General features: G+C 37.0%; 1 protein-coding gene and 1 long non-coding RNA gene across 2 annotated transcripts; both read right to left on the minus strand.

Moving 5' to 3' along the window:
* Window positions 1–332: 332 nt before the first annotated feature.
* Window positions 333–2767, minus strand: LOC117314850. The gene is made up of 2 exons (XR_004529617.1): window positions 2510–2767; window positions 333–956 (listed from the first exon to the last, which is right to left on the minus strand). It is a non-coding gene; the product is annotated as an uncharacterized LOC117314850 (long non-coding RNA).
* Window positions 2768–12736: 9969 nt separating this feature from the next.
* LOC117344689 (uncharacterized protein K02A2.6-like) lies at window positions 12737–15743 on the minus strand. Its single transcript, XM_033907517.1, has 4 exons — window positions 15527–15743; window positions 15114–15425; window positions 13696–14595; window positions 12737–13290 (listed from the first exon to the last, which is right to left on the minus strand). The coding sequence occupies exons 1-4, from the start codon at window positions 15741–15743 to the stop codon at window positions 12737–12739; spliced, it is 1983 nt and encodes a 660-aa protein (XP_033763408.1).
* Window positions 15744–21411: the final 5668 nt, after the last annotated feature.

Here is a 21411-nt window from a genome sequence, read left to right on the forward strand (position 1 = left end):
TCTCAACAAAGGCTGTATATAATTATCAGCTGGTATTTAATGTTAAGAATGGTAATAAGTTTTTGAGAACTAACTATTTAAATGCAGATTTGCATAATTTGAAAATTAATTATAAAAAATTTATTTGAAAGATGAAAGATGCTTTTAGCATATTTCCCATTTAAATACCAAATTTTACACACAGGACTGTTTTCCATTCTATATACAATGTATTAAATAATCAATTTATTTGATTTTTGGTGATTTATGATCTAATACTTGGTATGAGCATTGATATGTGCCGTGATAAAATGGTAATGTTGTTGACAAAAATCATAATAAAACTATCTTAGTTAAGTTCAACGTTTTATTGCCCCGTGTTAAACACATGAATTCATTTAATTGTGCAGTCACATCAAAGTTCCGTTGCAATGACTTTAGCATTCATCATATTGTTGAACTCAATTTAATGCTTGTATTTACATCTAATTATCCAATGGAAAACTTCGTACAATGTAAATTGTATAGAGGAAACAAAAATTAAAAGTAGGAATACAACTAATATTGAAATAAGTGCTGGTGTATATTTAATGTTTGATATGATCATTGCGTTTATTGAAAACATCTTCTGAATTCGTATATCCATGAAGTACATAGTCAAGTTAAAAACATATCTCTTGTCATTGCTTTGAACTATTCATGGAATCTTCGGCATATTTGTTCATGTACAACATACCTTCATTATAATTCTTCGAAATGTAAACCCTTAAAAATGATAATCAGCTAAGTATGAAAATGTTAGGGGTCGAACCCTGAACCAATTCATCACTGGTATTTGTTGATGTAACGCAGAATTGATATAATTGTGGGACTGCTTTCAGAATGCCAGATGTGGTCACAGCCAGGTTACAAAAGTCGTTCTCCGAACACCAACATGTAAGGCACAAGGCCTAGAATTGTCACTAGCAGCGGTCCACCTTAAAACAGAGAACACTGACATTAAAGCGAATGCATTACTCCACATCAAGCCGAGAGCAAATCATAAAAAAAGATATACTAATCAGTATTGAGAAACTTAGCCACCTGCGTTTTCTTTGAAATATTGTGGATCCTGAGGATAAGGTGTTGGATAGGAATATTTCTGACGTCAGAGCAAAAATACAATGACGTGACATCGACAATTTGAACATGTCAGATACACATTGTTGTCTTAATGCAGCATCCAAGTTAGGAGAAACAAAATAGCAGAAACAATATATATATTCATCCTTTTGTAGTGAGACAAGGGCAGCTCAGCCTTCATGGTATGTTTCTCAACCTGTCTTGAACATATTATGTTTATCATAACAGGGTATGTAAAATTCATTGGTCTGCCTTGATGATGTAACAGAGAAATCTCAACCGAAAGTTAATATTCTCAGTTGTATAAACCGAGGGTCTAGGTTTAGGTAACCAAGAATATCACCCACATGGTCGGAGAGTTTTCTATCATATCCTCAAGGAAGGGGAATATTATATTCATATGTTTTGTGAGAATCTAAGATGTCTCATTTTATCGTAAAAATCAACTAAAACATTCACAATGCAGATTTCTCGCATTTCAGTAATACTCTATACACAATATGCTTCATATTAAACATTGAATTCCGTAAAAACATAAACATTGAATATGGCCCATCTGTTGCTTCAAAACATAAATATTGAATATGTCCCACCTGGTCAAAAAAAACTAAACATTGAATATGTCTCATCTGTTCGATAAAACCTAAAACGTTGAATTATCTCTTAGGTGTCCCGTAAAAACTAAACATTGAATATGTCTCTTCTGTTCAATAAAAACGAAAACATTGAATATGTCCCATTAGCTCCAGAATAATCTAAACATTGAATTATCTATTGCGTGTCCCATTAAAACTAAACATTGAATATGTCTCACATGTTCCGTACTAAATTCAATATTGAATATGTCAAATGTATTCTGTATAAACCTTAATATTGAACATGTCTCACGTGTCCGTAAACAAGTTATTCTCAAAAGACAGATTTTCTATTGTTGAAGTACATACTTCGGGAATTTTAAATCGAACTATGTTCATCATTTTAAAAAAATCACATCATCATGATTTCATTCGTTTGAACAAACCTTGTAGCCGTTCACCCCAGCCTGCTACAAGCCCAATATAAGATTTTAGCTGATTTGATCCCCGTGATCTTTTACTCAAAATATACGCCATCTTTCTCTACATGATCAATTTGGAATCGAACAAATATAATTTAACATTATTGACAGATTTTGTTCATGATTTTTCTTGTGACATACACTTTTGGGTTTAACTCACCTAGTGAGGGAGCAGCCTTCCAATTCGTTATTAATTAGTTTTCCTGTCACATTTCTTTTATTTAATCATTTATTTATTTATTAACTCGATGATCCAAACGGACTTTATCAAACATGATCGACTTAATTGCTGCACTTTCTACTATTTATACACACAATTTACGTAGACAGGTATTTGAGATAGGTACTTACTAGTGTAGGTCACAGAAGAGTTTTCTTGAGATGAAAGAGACGAATTAGATCCGGCTGGTGGCTCTGTCGGAACAGGAGGTGCTAACAAGCTGCCAACTTCAGCTGCTTTGTTCGCCATTACTTGTGACGTCAGGGATAAAAATATATAGAATCTATGAGCTAGGGGTCTAAATATACTAAGATCCTAGACATGTTTCTGAGTGATAATCTTGCATGCAAAACTAAATGATGGTTTGCTTATTATCAACTCACTCAATAACAAGTCACAGTTCGTAACACTCTGACATCTGACAGCGACGGTGTGTGATTTATATATTGAGGATAGGGGTTTCAGAATATTTACATGCAGCTATGTTGCATAGCACCAGTACCGTCTCACTGATCAGAACGAACATGCAGCGGTAACAGTTTATCTACCATTTAAATGGTAATATATATGAGATAAGATCTTTATAGGTTTGTTTGTTATGAAATTAATATTTTCAAAATAATGAAACTTGTTTTTCAGGATAGTTAGTATGAACGTGCATAGACCTTGGTATATCACAACCAATCTTTGGTTTGAGCGTAACGTTTCGGTGTCAACAGTACTGCTGTCACCTTCATCAGGCAAACGACCAGTAATAGTCTTTGTTATATATACTACAACCAGTTTAGAATTTGACCGTGATATTTCGGTGACTACGCTGGCTCATTCATCAGACAAATGACCAGTAATAAACTTTGTTATACTACAATCAGTTCAGAATTTGACCGTGATATTTCGGTGACTACACTGTCACCTTCATCAGACAAATGACCAGTAATAGACTTTGTTATACTACAATCAGTTTAGGACTTGACCGTGATATTTCGGTGACCTCACTATAACATTCATCAGACAAATGACCAAAACAGCAGTAATATACATTCGGCTAACATCGGCAGATTCCTACATTTAGGGTACCGGAATCTGCTGAGGTGAGCTGAATGCAGCAATATACTTTGGTCTTGTGTGATGAGATCGGTGCATTCTTTGTGTGGATCGACAGTTTATTACTTTCCTTAAACATTAATCGAACTAGCCTTTGTTTCAAAATATCTATATCAGTAACTACCCCATCTGTGACAGACATAAACTAGATATGTGTTTTTGAGTGTCCCTTATAATCAGCTTCAAACAAAGACCCCTTGGCAGTTTTTCAATAACTGAATATTAGTAGTCTCCAATCTGCTACAGGCTAGCGGTAATGTGGTAGTTGTTTGACCTTCCTTTGGCTAAATATAACACTATTTGCAAGGACGCTTCCAATATACAAATAGTTTAACTACCCTGCTACAGGCTGGCGGTTATATGATAGGCGGGAAGAAGCTCATAGTCGGATATCAAGTGTTAATTGCACTTCGCTACTCTATATATAGGTGGAGCATAGTGTAATGTTCAATCAGCCGTGGATATCAGATGATGGAAGAAGCCAAGACTTTTCATAACTATTTCTAAAACTGCTAGAGTCATACTGATAGGAACTGACATGAAACGGTTACAGTCCATTTACTATCAATGTTTAATTTCAATTGAGATCCATGTTATGTAATTAATATTTTGTCATTATGAAGCTTCCGTTTGGTATGTATGCCCGTGAATAGACTTTGGAATATCACAAGTGTCTTTTCGTCTACACTATAATCAATGTGCACTGAGGCGTATTATATACGAGAATGTCGATTGTGAATTGATCGACACATCATTATCGTCTATATTACTGTTCATAATATATGTACAACGTGGTGACAAGCAGTGAACAAGTCGAGATTAGTTTGTTATTTGTTTACTATGACTTTGCAATTTTACGTATTTTATTGCATTTTTATTCCTTTGAATTTCATCAAATCATGGAGCTAATGTACCATTTACACATCTATGTCTGTTTTGCATTTTTATCTGAAACGGAATCATTTGACTTTAATAATAGTATCCATGTCGAAACGGTCCAATGACATCAAGGCTAAACCCGTCCAATATGACCTAAGCTGAACCCGTACAATATAACCAAGGCTGAACCCGTCCAATATGACCAAGGCTGAAACCGTCCAATATGACCAAGTCTGAAACCGTCCAATATGACCAAGGCTGAAGCCGTCTAGTATCATTAAGATTGAAACCATTCAATATGATCAAGGCTGAAACCTTACAAAATGATCAAGGTTGAAACCGTCCAGTTTGACCAAGGCTGAAACTGACCAATATAAAAAAGACTGAAATCGTCCAATATATGACCAATGCTTAAAGCGCTCGATACGAGCAAGGCTAAACCCGTCCAATATAACCAAGGCTGAACCCGTCCAATATAACCAAGGTTGAACCCGTCCAACATAACCAAGGCTGAACCCGTCCAACATAACCAAGGCTGAACCTGTCCAACATAACCAAGGTTGAACCCGTCCAACATAACCAAGGCTGAACCCGTCCAACATAACCAAGGCTGAACCCGTCCAACATAACCAAGGCTGAACCCGTCCAATATAACCAAGGCTGAACCCGTCCGATATAACCAATGCTGAACCCGTCCAACATAACCAAGGCTGAACCCGTCCAACATAACCAAGGCTGAACCCGTCCAACATAACTAAGGCTGAACCCGTCCAATTTAACCAACGCTGAACCCGTCCAATTTAACCAAGGCTGAACCCGTCCAATATTAAAACAGCTGAACCCGTCCAATATTAAAAAAAAAAGCCCAAATCGTCCAGTACAATCAAGACTGAAGCCGCCCAATATAACCACGAATGAAACCGCCAAATATTAGCAATGCAAGGTTGAAATCTCAACATATGACATAGTCTTAAACCGTCCCATATGATCAAGGCTGAAACCATGCACTATCATTAAGGCTGACCAATGCTGACACCGTCCAATATGAGCAAAGCTGAAGCCTTCCAATATGACCATGGCTGGTTTGTGGTAAGGTATAAACAACCATAATTAAATCGCTAAGGTCTTGCATGATGAGATCGGTACATTTTTCCTGCAAGGATGACGGTTTAATCATTTTCTTAAGCGTTAAGCAAAACACGATTTGTAGTGTTGCATTATACAAAGGACTTTTTACATTGTGTTTGATGTAACATAGCTTGCCTAAAATGATTGAATGTCTAGATCATTACACAAATTTTATTTCGAATTCGGGATGGTAAAAATGCATTTTGAAATAATACCTATAATTAAGGTAGCACACCACAGTAAGACAGCCTGGCCATGGGCAATTTTTTTGTTAAGCAAATAACTCCTGTATTATGATATGCATAAAAAATGAAAAAATAAATGTACACTATAATTGGTATATTCAGTATGAAGTAGTACATACAGGCTTCACATTTATTAAAACAAAAATCAATAAATTGGTTCCGGATTTTAAATATCCGGATTTTCCGAACGTGTGTTTACACAGGAAATTCAGTTTTGCCTACAGCGCAAAATGGCAGCCCACAGAAAAGGTAAGATAGCGGAAAAACTTAATTTACAACATATGTCCAAACAAGATTAATTCTGTCTTTGGGATAGAGATATTTAATTTTAAATAGGTTTCAGAAAAAAAATTGTGTAGAGAATTGTGCCATTTTGGGTCAAATATCATAATATTTTGCAATTTTTGAGAATTTTTTAAGCTGTTACCATGGTATTCACAGCTCTAAAAATCACAGAAAATATCAGTTTACTTATCCTTCAGAGCTCTATTTAAATTGCAAATGTTGTACAGATTTCAAATATATATACTTTATTAGAGGTCATATGTAAAGTTAACTGGCAATGTTTACATATCTAAAACATGTGCCATATTTTTCAGAATTTGGCATTTTTACTGTACACTGCTACCTAAGTAGTATATACTTTACATGTGGAAGATGACTTAGATGAGTAAGACTGTATCACACAGTTGCATCTTATCCTTTGTGCTGAAATCTTGAAGATAAGGCAAGCGCAAGTCGTGCTTTACTGATATAGTTTATCATAATAAATAACCTATACTAAAGTTTTTCTTATATTATTAAATGGGTATGTCAGTTGCTGCCATGGTTATCAAAATGTTATGAAGATTTCTTTGTTTCTCTGATTTTTTCAGATCTGTCTGTCTGTCTGTCTGTCTGTCTGTCTCTCTCTCTCTCTCTCTCTCTCTCTCTCTCTCTCTCTCGCAATCGTTTGAATATAGAAGGGGGAAGGATGGCAATAAACAAAATAATATAATCAACTTTATAAATTAATTTTCGAATTTATATAGCATACACTGTCAAAATGCCCATTTACTACTAAGGTGTATCGTATGCTTTCGAATCCTTTGGTTTTATTTACTGTATTAGTGCTATATCTTGATAATAAGTCACGTATATATTTATAAACGTATTTAAAAAGTAACGTTTGTAAGTGAGATAAATCGACAAAGAAACATAATTACTTTGCTACTTTGATAAAAATGCTACAATACCATCCAGCAGTTGTTTGCTATGTATTAGATTTAATTAAATACCTTAATGCAAAACTACAACAAGATATATTGATTAACTTGATAATGCATTTGGGAAACCCTGAATTTAAAAGCGTTAAGAATCGCACCGAAGAAAAGAATAATTGCAGTCTAATTGGATTAAAGACACCATAGAGTCATCGAATAGGGATTATAGCACATATAAATTATAAAGAGAAGTAATCAAATAATGAAATACAATAAATCCTTATTGCAGTTCCGTGTAGTGTTATCTACCGAGTGTTAACAGAAACTTAATAATCAACATGCTTTGACGAATGTTACCATTTGTGTAATGCAAGGCAATGTCTACGTGGAGTGATTAAAGTGTCGACGTGACGTCATTGTATTGTCGTCATGACGTCATGGTATTGTGTAGCTTGTCTCAACCCAAGGGTAAGATTAATAAAATCTATTACCTGTAAGTGATCGAGATCGGGTTATCTCATTCGAGGGCTAAGATTCTGTAACATAATCCCAACCGAGGCGTTAGCCGAGATTGGGATGTTACAGAATCTGAGCCCGAGACTGAGATAACCCGATCTCGATCACTTACAGGTAATAGATTTTTTTTCTCGCACCTCTTACATATATCTAGTTGTATAATAGAGTGTAAGAGTATCCCGTCTGGGGCCTCCCGGTTCAAAGCCGATTAACCACTTCATCTGCGCTTCGAATTCAGTCCTTTCGCGTAAAAATATAGTTCGGTTATATCAAAGAAGAAAAACAATGATCAATCGGTACATATTATTTTAATAATAAACAACAACCAACCAACCAATGCATAGTAATTAAATACATGACAAAAACAGTTTGAATGCACATGTTTCTAATAATATTTGTTAACTTGCGCGGATGAATACATGAATGGGTTAAAATTCCTCCAAAACTCACGTAAAGGTACCAGACAGATCGGACGAGATATAAAAATCTAGCACTGGGTATCACGTGAGATTTCTTTGTCCGAGGTGCGAGAAAAGAAAATCTCATACCGGTAAAATTCTGGATTTCCCTGTCCAGGGTAAGAGAATAATATAATATATCATGGGTCTGTTCCGTGGACAGGGATATCTCAACCCGAGTGTAAAAGTTTGGCCAGTCAGCACGAGGCTTGCCGAGCGATGTAGTATGTGTACTGGGGATCGACTGGTCGTCGGTCACTAATTGGTGACTGGCCTTTTTGTCATCACACTTAAAAATTTGATCATTCATGACATCGTACTCAAAGAATTGATCAATAATGACATCACACTCAAAGAATTGATCATTCATAACATCACACTCAAAGAGTTCATCATTTATTACATCACACTCAAAAAGTTTATCATTCGTGAAATCACACTCAAATATGTGGTCAATTAAGACATTATACTCAAACGGTTGGTTATTTATGACATTACAACAAAAAAAGTTGATCATTTGTGACATTATAATAAAAAGTAATCAATTACGGCATTGCAATAAAAAAAAAGTTGATTATTTATGAAATTATTAAGTAATGAGGTTTTCAGTTTCTTTGTGAAATGATAGTACGGGGCTTTGATGTTCAACAATCAAATATGTAACGAGTAAACTACACCGTTGATAATGTCATCTATTTAAGGAAGGGGGCTTTAATCAAATAAGATTACGTGTATCTTTCAAATGCAACCGAAGTAAGATATTATCAACCAAATGTCTTTATTGCAACAAAATAGCTGAATTATGTTCAAAGAAATGACGTGTCTTCTTTTCTGATACGTCATATATTAGAAAAATATAATCATTCGGAGATATTTAGACCTCGAAGACTTATTAGAGTTGTCTCCCCTGGTATGTATGGTTGTGAGTTACACTTCTTTCTATTACATACGTTCGCAACAATGCTAATACAATCATTTATCCCAATCAGACATTGTAATGATGTGAAGTACGTTTTGCTGGTAGACTTTAGTCCCTGAGGTTTATCTCTACTCTGAATGGCTGGTATCTTACGGCTCAGGAAAGAAATGCTTACGTATTTCCTTATTTTTTACATTTATCAAACACCCAAATAACAAAGTTAATTAACCTTTCCCTTAGGATTGAACTTCGAAACTTTCCTTCTGAACTTCTAAATTGCTCTTCCCTAGCATCACTGACGAGTCATGGAAGGATCAAACATTTAGTATGAAGTCCCTAGCAAGTTCCACATTTGTAAATAAAATTAGCATCACTGATGTTGACGTAACAGCTCTATGGTGGCAGTGCTGTCTCGCTGACGAATCAAGGAACGACGTAACAGCTGTATGATGTCCCTATCATCACTGATGTTGACGTAACAGCTCTATGATGGCAGTGTTGTCTCGCTGACGAATCAAGGAACGACGAAACAGCTGTATGATGTCCCTATCATCACTGATGAGTCCTAGAAAGACGAAACAAATATATGATGTCCCTATCATCACTGACGAGTTCTAGAAATACGGAACAGAGGTATGTTGTCCCTATCATCACTGATGAGTCCTCGAAAAACGACAGATCTGTATGTTGTTCCTATCATTACCGATGAGCCCTTGAATGACGAAACAACGGTATTGTTCCGAAGGCAAGTTTCGAAGTTCAATCCTACGGGAAAAGTTGATAAATGTTCTTATTTTGGATGTTTGATAAATGGAAAAGATAAGGAAATACGTAAGCATTTCTTTCCTGAGCCGTAAGATACCAGCCATGCAGAGTAGGGGTTAACCTCAGGGACTATCAGGGACTAACGATATTATTACTGAGGAGTCATAGAATGATAAAACAGCTAAATGATGCCCTATTATCACGGATGAGTCCTAGAAAGACGACACATCTGTATGATGTCCTGATCACTATCTATAATGACTCCCGTTAAATAAATATAAGCTGGCGAGTTTTTTTGTTTTTTTTTTGTGAAATATCCTAAACTATGAAGTCCTTAGATGCATAAAATCCATTTGAAAGTTTTCTTCTATTCATGTTTTTTTCTTTTCTTTTTGCTTTTAGTTATTGTTATGAAGTCTGATTTATAACTATAAAAAGGAATTAAAATTACATATAATTTTTAGAAAATGCTTCCCTTTTTCAATAATTGTTTGAATTGTTTGTTTTATATCACAGTATTTCCATGATAATGAGGTTTTTACAAGCGTACGCCCAACACAGATTATCAAATGGCAATCTAAGCGTGTCATCGACGCCAGATTTGACAGAACCTTCACAGCACCAGTATCTGCAAAGAAATATTCTCGATATACTGAACACAGCGAACATCATAACAAAAAAGGCAATATATTGCGCTATTCTGAATTCCAAATCGACTACGTGACGAAGGATGTGGACATTTTCACATGTCGAATCAGTGGATGATCAGTGCAAATCAACAGTTCACAACAATTTCATGAAACATAAAATTTAATGATACTCGTACATCATGCAGCAGTATTTAATATGTTTCTTACCATTTTGAAATATATTCTTTGTTAAAACCACCAGAAAGATACTTTAATCCTTCAATAACTTCACCGTCTCTCATTATAATATGCGACTTCTGTCCATCAGCTTAATGGCGACCCAATCTACTGTCGTGCACTGTTCGTTCCTATTGATATATAGGTCGCTGACAGGATAAGATTTGATGCTGAGCTACTTCTGTTTGGCTGGAAAAGTACATGGAATGGATGAATTGTCCGAGAAGTAGGACGCAGCTTTAATTTGTTATTATATAAAGTAGTCATCAACAACTGGGAATAATAGAATCTTACCCAAGCCAGTTCCGTTGACAGGTATATCTCAACTCGGGCGTAAGAGTTCGGCTGGCCAGCACGGGATTTTCCGAGTACTGACCAGCCAAACTCTTACACGAGGGTTTTGATTTCCCTATCAACGGTTCAGGCCCATGTTTGATTATATTCCTCTCATGCGCTTACATTAGCTGTCTTTCCCTATCACGTGTGAGATTGATTTTTATCTTACCCTGGACAGGGATATCCGCAGTCTTGCCGGGGTCTCACCCTAGGGAAAAGACAAGCTACACGTGCTCTTTGAATGTGCACTTATTCTCGATAGGGTGACGTCAATATGACATGGCCAGGAACCTTTGAATGCTAAATATCAGTATTATTCACAAAAGAATAATTATTTATTATCAAAGTTAACTGAATGTTTGGAGTTCTTTTTGACAAGCTAATCGGAACTACATGTATATTTTGTATGAAATCAACATCGTTAGGTGTAAAGCATCTGCTGTAGCCTTACAGGGTAAGAGAAAAATACATTCACCCCCTTTTGGGATAGGATAGGGTGATCTCAACCCTCGGGGGAGATTGTTAAGTTCCCAAACACTAGGCAAGCCTCGTGTTCAGGAATTTAACAATCTATCCCCTCGGGTTGAGACCCCCCTATCTTACCCCAAAAGGGGTGAAAGATTCTATTAATCCCGACCCTAGCAACCACTGTCTTACCCTGTTAATTACAAGTGTAGGTGAGAACTTCTATATGTAAAGCATATGCTGACGTTTTGCTGTTACTGCTGTACTAATATCTGTGTTCGACTTTAGTGTGCGAGAGACAACCAAACGAGGTGACTTGGTCCGCCATGTTTTTATTCTACTGAATCAGCATCCGGAAACCCGGATGTACACACATCTATACAGGTGTTACGTCATACACATGTGTAATGCTGGGGTGCTGTATTTAGCAAATGGACAAACAGACTAAGGGAGGTAACTGGAATTATATTAGATACAACACTGATGCATCTCCCTTCTTTAGAAAATAACTTGCTCCACTAATACAAGAATACATAAACTGTTAATAAAAATAAATCAGTTAACTGCATGAGTGGCTATTTGATCATAAGGTCAAATATTGAAACAATTATAATTCAATATCAAAATCATAGTAATTAATTATGAATTTACTTATTGAGTGTTATACAATTGATAGAAAATCCATCCAATAATTTCACATTGTCCATTGCACACTGTCCATATAATGTAACTTCACTGTGATGACTAATGTGGTGATGAAATATTATCCTTGATGAAATATAAACACGACTGTCCTTTTTTTTTTAAAGAAAAGAACACAACTGATAAACAAAACTTGAACACAAAATACCGGTAGGCACAATTAAGCATAAATGTCCATAATCAATGTCACTGGAATTGAATGACTAGAACACATCTGTCCATTACTTAAATGTATGGAATCACATTGAGGTAATAACTTTAGGTTTGCAAACTATGCCAAATCTAGATATATAGGGCTTTACAGTTGTCGAGACTGCTTCAGGCTGTGAGATTTGGGGCACCTGAGGGACAAGCGTGCTAGATGACTGGATAGGCTTATCTTGTATTACCTTGGGTTCGAATACCGTTGGCATGGATAGGTCAGAATCTACTAAGGGTTGGAAACTAGACCTGCCTAAAAGATGACGCCTGTTCCTACGATAAACCTTACCTGCTGATTCCACAATAAAAGATCTGTCAACTACTTTGCTCAAGATTGTAGCTGGCTTCCAGGATTTGTCTGACTGTTGGACATGAACATGTTGACCTACCTTTAGATTAGGAAGATCCTTAGAACCCTTATCAAAATGTTTCTTTTCTCTTTCCTGTTTGGCTTCTAGTTTGACCTTAACCTCAGCATGATTTATGGGTTTTGGAACAAGGTCCTGAGGTATGGTTGGTAGTACTGAGCGGAGTTGTCTCCCTTGGAGGAGCTGAGCAGGAGAGTAATCAGATTATAAAGGGGTGGTGCGGTATTCTAACATACCTAGGTAGGGGTCACGGCTGTCATATTTAGCCTTTTTGAGTATTCTTTTGGCAATCTGGGCATATTTTTCAGCTAGGCCATTTGATTGAGGATAACGGGGACTGGATGTGACATGCACAAAGTCATACTGTCTGGAGAATTCTACAAATTCTTGTGATGAATAGTGTGGCCCATTGTCAGAGACAACTTTTTCAGGTATGCCAAATCTGGAGAATATGGGTTTTAACTCATTGATTACAGCTCTCGAAGTAGTGCTGTGTAAATGAGCAACCTCAAAATAGCAGCTATAGTAGTCTACTACAACAATGTAGTCCTTGTTATCACATTCAAACAAGTCTGTGGCAACTACTTGCCAAGGGTATACTGGAATGGGGTGTGGCTTAAGGGGTTCCTTAGCATTACAGTAGCTGTGCTTTACACACACTGGGCACTGAGAAACAAGTTCAGCTATGTCAGCATTTAGCTTGGGCCAGAATACGGAACATCGTGCTCTCTTAAGGCATTTTTCTATGCCCATATGCCCTGTGTGTAGGGCATCAAGTATTTCAGGCCTTAGTAATTTGGGTATGATGACCTTAGTACCCTTCAATAATAAGCCATCTACATGGGACTACTCATCTCTGTGATTCCAGAACTCTAGGATGGAAGGAGGGCAATCTCTACTTCATTCTGGCCATCCATTTAGTATAGTGTGTAATAGTGTCTGGAATTGTGAGTCAACTTTTGTGCTATCTCGCACTTTTTCCAGTTTTCTATCACTAATGGGAATAGAAGTGAGTATAGTATGTACCTGCGCGTCCATACCTTTTGAGATACTTGGGTATGTGTCTGAAATGAAATTGCGCGATAGCGTGTCAGCAACAGGTATCTGTTTGCCAGGCACATATACTTATTCAAGGTCATACCCCTGTATTTTGAGGAGCATACGCTGCAAACGTGGGGGAGCAGCGTAAAGTGACTTCTGACTGATAGGTATCAGGGGCTTGTGGTCAGTTTCAACTCTGACCTTCCGACCATACAGATATTGGTGGAATTTGGTACACCCGAAAACAATCGCATACATCTCCTTTTCGATCTGGGCGTAGTTTATTTCACTGGGGGTTAGCGACTTTGATGCAAAGGCGATAGGTTTACCCTCTTGCATTACTGTTGCACCTAGGCCAAATTTGGTTGCATCAGTTTGAAGTGTCACTTCTTTGTTGGAGTCAAAATACGCCAAAACTGGACTTGCAGTAATTATGTCTTTGCCACTATGAAAAGCGTCTGCTTGGGGTTTGTCCCAGTGAAACTCGACATTCTGTGTGAGGAGTATACGTATTGGGCTTGTCACTTCGGACAAGTTTGGTGCAAATTGGGACAAATATGTGACCATCCCTAGAAAGGTCTCTAACTCTCCCTTAGTGGTGGGAGGTTTCATGAGCTGTACTGCTCGTATTTTGTCTTCATCGGGTTCGAGCCCTTCTGCGGTAAGAGTATGGCCAAAATACTTAACGCGAGTGAGACCAACCTCTAACTTGTCTCTATTTAGTTTGATGCCTCGTTCTCGCGACCGTACGAACGCTTCGTGTAGATTTTTGTCATGCTCCGAACGCGTTTTCCCGTACACGAGTACATCATCGACTAGGGCGACTGTGCCCTCAAGGCCTTCATAGCACTCGTCCATTTTTTGTTGGAATTCATCTTGTGATGATTTCGGCCCAAATGGCAGACGGAGGTTCCTGTACCTACCAAAGGGCGTATTAAATGTTGTGTGAAGGGATGATTCCTCATCTAATTTTATGTTCCAATACCCACTTTTAGCATCTAATTTGCTAAAATATTTGGCACCTGAGATTTCAGGAAGGACATCTCAGATAGGACTTCTTCAAGGGTTTTAGTTGGATAGTGAGGCCTTAGTATGGCCTTATTAAGGTCTTTGGGGTCCAAGCAAACTCTAAGTTTACCTGGTGCTGTTTGTTTTACTACGACAAGGGAATTAAACCACTCGGTTGGCTCTGTTACCTTAGTGATTATTTCTAGACTTTCCATTCTGTCTAGTTCCTGTTTTAACCCTTCCCTCATGGACAAAGGGACTCTACGTGGAGAGTGTACTACAGGGGGAACATTGGGATCTGTTCTTATACGACATTCACCATTGATCAGACTTATCCCTTCAAATACATCGTTGTACTCAGATAGAACTGTGTTTTTGTCAAGGGGCTGTGTATCACTTACCGTTGGTGAAGGGGTGTCTACACTACATGTGTATACCAGCTTAATAAGCCCTAAGTCGAGACATGGTCTCATTCCCAGAATTGGTGCTGACTGGGTTTTAACTACATGGAATGGGAGCTCACATGACTTACCTTTATGGCTACATTGTAGCTGACAGATACCTAATGTATCTAATGCATGACCACTGTAGGAAGATAACTTTTCACTTGAAGGTTTGAGTCTACCCTGGCACCCTAGGGTCTCAAATAAGGAGTTGGGCAATGTGTTGGCTTGAGAGCCAGTGTCAAGCTTAAACCTTACAGGGATATTTTTTGGTCCTACACAAAGGGTGTAGAATGCTTGGTTAGCATCATAGGGGGTTTTGATAGAATCAATGAAATATTCATCATTGGAATCAGAATTACCTGCATCTGGCAGAGCTTCAACCTCATGATTCTTAGCATCTTTAAAGAAATTTTTTTTTGCAAAATGATTATATTTTTTACAAGTCTGACACTGTTTCCCTTTGCAGGGCATTTGGAAAGTTTGTTGTGTTGAAACCCACACCTTCCACATTCAGATTGTTCAGATTTCTGCGTGCTACCATTTGGATGTTTCTTCCCATCACGACTGTGTCCCTGTATTTGCCGTCTGTTCCAAGGATTGTTTGACTTGTGCACATTCGAGTGTCTGTCCACCCGGTGCTGTCCATTGTTGGTTCTCTGTTGGTGACGTCCAGTCGGAGTAGCTCTGTTTACACTGGGTACCTCTTGTTGTGCCATGCTTTTCAGCTGCTGTTGTGAATATTCGTGTGCTTGCGCTAACTGGATGGCTTTATCCAAAGTGAGCTTCTCCCCTTCGTTAATTAGTTTTTCACGTACCTTGGCAGATGAAGTGCCAAACACGTCCTATCACGAATCATTTCGTCGCTGTTTCCATAAGCACAGTCTTTAGCTAGAACTCTCAGTTTCGTCACAAACTGTTCTATGGATCCTGCGCCTTGGCGCGAAAATGGGATTCAACTTGGGTTGTACATACGCTTGGTAACGATCGTAGAACGTTTTGAGTTTCTTGCGTGCCTCCTCGTTAGCTTCTTTGTCTAGGTCAGTCCATGTGTTCCTGATCTCGCGACCCTTGTCTCCAAGCCATAGGAGAAGATAGTTTACTTTTACTTCTTCTGCCTTGTCTGCGAGGGGACCATCAAATATCAGACGCACGTGGTCGTGAAATTTTCGCCACTGCTCCGGCAGGTTCGATGCCTCCCAATCAAATTTGGGGGTTGGAATACCTGATAAGTCCATTTTCACTCTGTCTTGTGAAGTAATGAATCTTTAGGCGTGATGTAAGACTCTGACACCATGTACTAATGTCTGTGTTCGACATTAGTGTGCGAGAGACAACCAAACGAGGTGACTTGGTCCGCCAAGTTTTTATTCTACTGAATCAGCATCCGGAAACGCGGATGTACACACATCTATACAGGTGTCACGTCATACACATGTGTAATGCTGGGGTGCTGTATTTAGCAAATGGACATACATACTAAGGGAGGTAACTGGAATTATATTAGATACAATACTGATGCAACTGCTAAGAGTAAACCATCTTTGGGATTGGAATTCATCATGTTGGAAATCATATAGTTGTGGAAGTTCGACAAAAACACGTCATTGTAAATAAATTGATACCATGAATGTTAGTTTTAATAATTTTCCTAGATAAGCATATACTTACCTTTACAAAATACTGTCAACTGCATACAGATAGTCCTTCCTCCTTTTCTAAAGTGACTGCAAGATCAGATGTCATCAACACTACAGTTATTTCTGGTGACAGATATAAAATATATTAATATGTATGTACATGTATAATATAGTTCTAACACTTGACGAAAGGAGATAGGTTATTTATTTCCTGACCAGACCTAACATTCATAACTCATGACCTATACGACACCAAATCGCTAGGCCGGAACCATCAGACTTAAGGTACCATTTTGCCAAGCCAACGTCTCTCTCAAAAGTAAGATTTCTCAACTATAGACAACCTGATACCCATAAATGACTTTTGTAACAAAAAGTCCCTTTGATGGTACTATCACCTAAATCATAACGCGTGTACATAGCTTGGTGACAGACGGATAAGTAGATTGTCTCCCGTTTGACTTTATACTACCATTCAGTAATTGTTGAATGTTTATGTTCATATTTTGACTTATTTTTCCTAAGTAATAATTTTTTTTTTTTTTTTATACTCATGATTTGTCGTTTTCCAAAACGCTGACATCAACAAGTTCAATTCCCAGAACAGCCAATATTTCTGGCAAAATAATTGAGTTCCTCGCGTCATCATAGTCATCAAGCACATACAATGGTTTGAACATATCACCTATGAAATTGTGCCGCATATTGTTTTACAATCACTCCCAGAAAATATTTGATTGTTTGGAATGAAAGTTGTTAAGTGGATACAATAATGCAGGGTTCAAACAAATTGTATCTAGAGAGTCGAGTGGCTCCACTGTAATTACCATATTTCTTATTCCAATTGTTTAAAATTGTTAATTGTTACATTTACTGGATTTACGTAATCTTTAGGAAAACATTCACTCGGAAAGTCTAAATGTCAATAGGCAACAACGAATCTAAGGATATTTCGTGTTAAACAGCTATGATGTTACATGTGTAGGCCTTTTTCGGTCAGATCACCATCACAAACAGACGACTTATTCAAATTTTGTTATTTCGTATCTGGAATAAGGATAATGACAATTATACGTCACCGCCGGATTTTCACAACAAATATTTCTGTATTTCCTGATAACCTACATAACTGAAAAGAAATTCAGAAAGCTCAATATAATGATACCGAAAGTGAACGGCGGCCATGCTTGTTTACCTTGGACACCACTAGATGTATTCCTACATCGAATAATTCACTTTACATTCTAATTTACTACAATCATCAAGTTCACGGACAACAACTGGCATATACCACACATAATTAACTGTATAAGACAGCACACAATTCAATTACTCTTCAGATCAACAATATAATTATGATACCTTGTTTTGCTGTTAGATACATAGGATATATCTATATCTAAACCACTCAATAAACACAAATATTGCTTCCATACAAACACATCGGACTGTTTGTCAATCCTGAACAATGATGTTAAATCTGATGTTTATCGCTGGCATTCTTACGCATTGTCTTTGATAGGCAAGACACATAGACATTCCTTTATCGGGTTCGTACCAGTGGCAGCAGTACGAATCTGATGTACATTAATGGAACGCGCTGTACTAGCAGGACCAAACCGGTTCTCATGAATTGTTTTATCAAACGTACCACTTGGATCCAAGATGGCGGAACTGTGACACTTCTTTTGCCATGCAAATGTAATTTTTGCGAAAAACGAAACGGGGACATTTGCGATGATTTAGATTTTGTTTTTATATGTCTATGTTTGACGGAACTATTCCAATATTGATTTTACATCCGTGACGTTGTTAAAAAAAAGGGGGGGGGGGATAATCGTTAAGCGTAAGCGACGGCTGCCATCTTAGGAAGTCACTTGATATTCTTTTGCGTTCCATTATACGATCACGAACCTATTTGGTACACCAGTTAAGACCCCAATTAAAGAAACATAAGGATATTCTTCTATGTGTATGACGTGACGTCGTTTTAATGTCTCTAAGTCGACGAAAATATTCTACCAGTTTGATATACCTAATTAAAGTGTATAAGAAAATCAATGTATCATGTATAGAAAAGAGTTTCAGTTTTTTTGGAGAAAGTGGCTCTCAATGAATAACTACAATGAGCGTCAATGAATAACTCTAATGAACGAAGACATGCCGCATTAAAACGCATTGCATGTTGGGTAAAACGGAAAATGCATATATCATGTATTAATATAAATGGTAGCGATAGCGACATGGTCGAAAATAATTTAATTGAAGATCAGCATGAATCGCACCGAAAAAAGAAATAATAAAACACTAGTTGCAATGTAGCTGTGTGAATTCTTCTGTAAAGTAACGTCATATTTGAAACGTTATTCACTTCAATTTACTTTCACAAACAAATTTCCATTGATTTGACATTCTATTATACGAGAACGAGAAGAATGTAAGAGGTGTTTGAAAATTCCAGGAAAAGTTTTAAAAAAAATCAGAATATGATTTTATTGATGTTTTGTAAAGCCCAATCTATTTATTCGCTTTACACTTTCCCGTGGTAATGTCATATTTTAATTACAATCATGAGGCAGCTTTGCGCATGCTCATGTCGATGAAAGAACTCGGAGAAATGTTGGCAGCATCTCTTAATCACGGAATCACAGTCTCATTGTGGATGAAAGAGTGGTTTAAGCTTATTATTTCTAAAGGAGAAATGGTTTCATCTCCATACATGGTGACGCACCGGTTACGCATTGGTTAATAGTGTTGGTTGTACAATAAAAATATCTTTACTATTAGGCAAAGGAAGGATGAAAATAATGTAAATATATCGTCATATACAATGTATAGTCAATGAAAAAAAAAAACAACAAAAAAAAACCCCCAAAAAACTACAATTTGATGAAACAAATTGTAACACGATACACAACACTTAAGGAACGTACTTGACTTAATAACAACCCAATGATACTATGATGAGGGTTTAGGGGAGCACAGAAAACCCTTGTTTGATTGCTAGGTCCATAATTTGACCCGTGAACTCTATCCACACTCTAAATCGGATCAGCGTGCCAAGATTGATCTTACACCAACCCATCAGTAGGGGATAATATCGTTTTATTTCCTCGGGGATAATGAGTGGCAAGCGTTAGGATGGACATGGCCATTAAAACTGAGATAAAACAGCATATCGAAAATGATATCAGTATAAATTTTCAAGGGGATGAATAGAATTGACAGGAAGAGGACGCTAACGCAGATATTTGTCCGTAGGCGTGATAGAAGAGTAAAAACAGGATTCACAATAAGATTCCAGAAAATGACAAACTATTTATTTTTGTTGCAATCACTGTTTCGCCATTTCAAATTTATCATTTGGTTTACTAATATAAAACACTAGTATAGGATGGCATTGGTTTAAGAAAAGAACTGTCCGGCAGTATATTTCGATTGAACATTTTGTGTATTTCATTTTATTAGAAAGACATTTTATGATCAACGAAATCTATTGTAGGAAATAGATATGGGTAGACGGAATCTCTTCAAAGAAAATAAATATGATATAGGAAATCTCTTATAGAAAATAGATATGATATAGGAAATCTCTTATAGAAAATAAATATGATATAGGAAATCTCTTATAGAAAATAAATATGGATATATGGCATCTCTTATAGGAAATTAATATGGCTATATGGAATTTCTTTTAGAAAAAAATGGATACACGGAATAGCTTATAGAATATAAATAGGGACATACGAAAGTCTCTTCATAGAAATTAATCAATTGACATACGGAAGTTTCTTCTTACAATATATGAATATGGAATCTCTTCATAGTGCAGCCGAACAGAGGAACAAGTCAGCTTTAAAACGTTTAATCAAGCATAAATCTGTAGTAGTTACAATAGTAACATTATAGGCAGCAGTATTAATGTGTTACGACTGGCACCACAGTCTACACTGGTTGGCGTTTGAGCCGGTACGAGAGCAAGATGATGTGCCTCGTCGATGGTAATGTCCGGACAGTCCAGGACAGTACAGCTGTCAGATATATGACTTAATTTGGCAAATCACGAACAAAGGATAACAATTGGAATCACCGGTGATGATATACACGGGTGCTGTATTATCATTGTAAGGCTGTTGATATTTCCTTCATGTACGTAAACGTAACCCATGCCAATGCACGTGTTACATTTCAAACTATCACTTATCAAAACAATGATATTTACAATGATTCAAAATCATCATATTATAGCAATAGAAAATAAAATCTGAAAAGGAAAGGTTCTTTAATTTGATAATAAGTTATAAATATCAACTTCTTTGTAACAGAAGTGATATTGTCAAATGATGATCACCTTAGTTTTGGTTTGGACCACAACAATATGACACAATGCGTGTGTGTCTAGTAGGCTTTAAACGATCCATTGTAACCACATGACTGCTGACAATATTGACCTTAAACAGGAGGCCACGAAGCGAATATACGCTTTTAAAAGGCCGTTAACTGCTATTGCTATTGCTAATAGGATGTACACTGTACTAGCGATGCATTGGTTTCCTGTTGACCGAACTACACATGTACTTCATAATTAGCTAAGACTTTCTGTTACCACGGAAACAGTATACCTGTTTCCTTTCTATACAGAATCATACTTTAAAGCGACGCTGTAGCTAGGTTACTGCTGTGATGTCACAATAACGGCCCAGTACGGTGCAGTCAAAGCTGGCTTACATGTCATCTATTCATAACA

Source organism: Pecten maximus, chromosome 16, assembly GCF_902652985.1.
Source record: "Pecten maximus chromosome 16, xPecMax1.1, whole genome shotgun sequence".
Classification (NCBI taxonomy): Eukaryota; Metazoa; Mollusca; class Bivalvia; order Pectinida; family Pectinidae; genus Pecten; species Pecten maximus.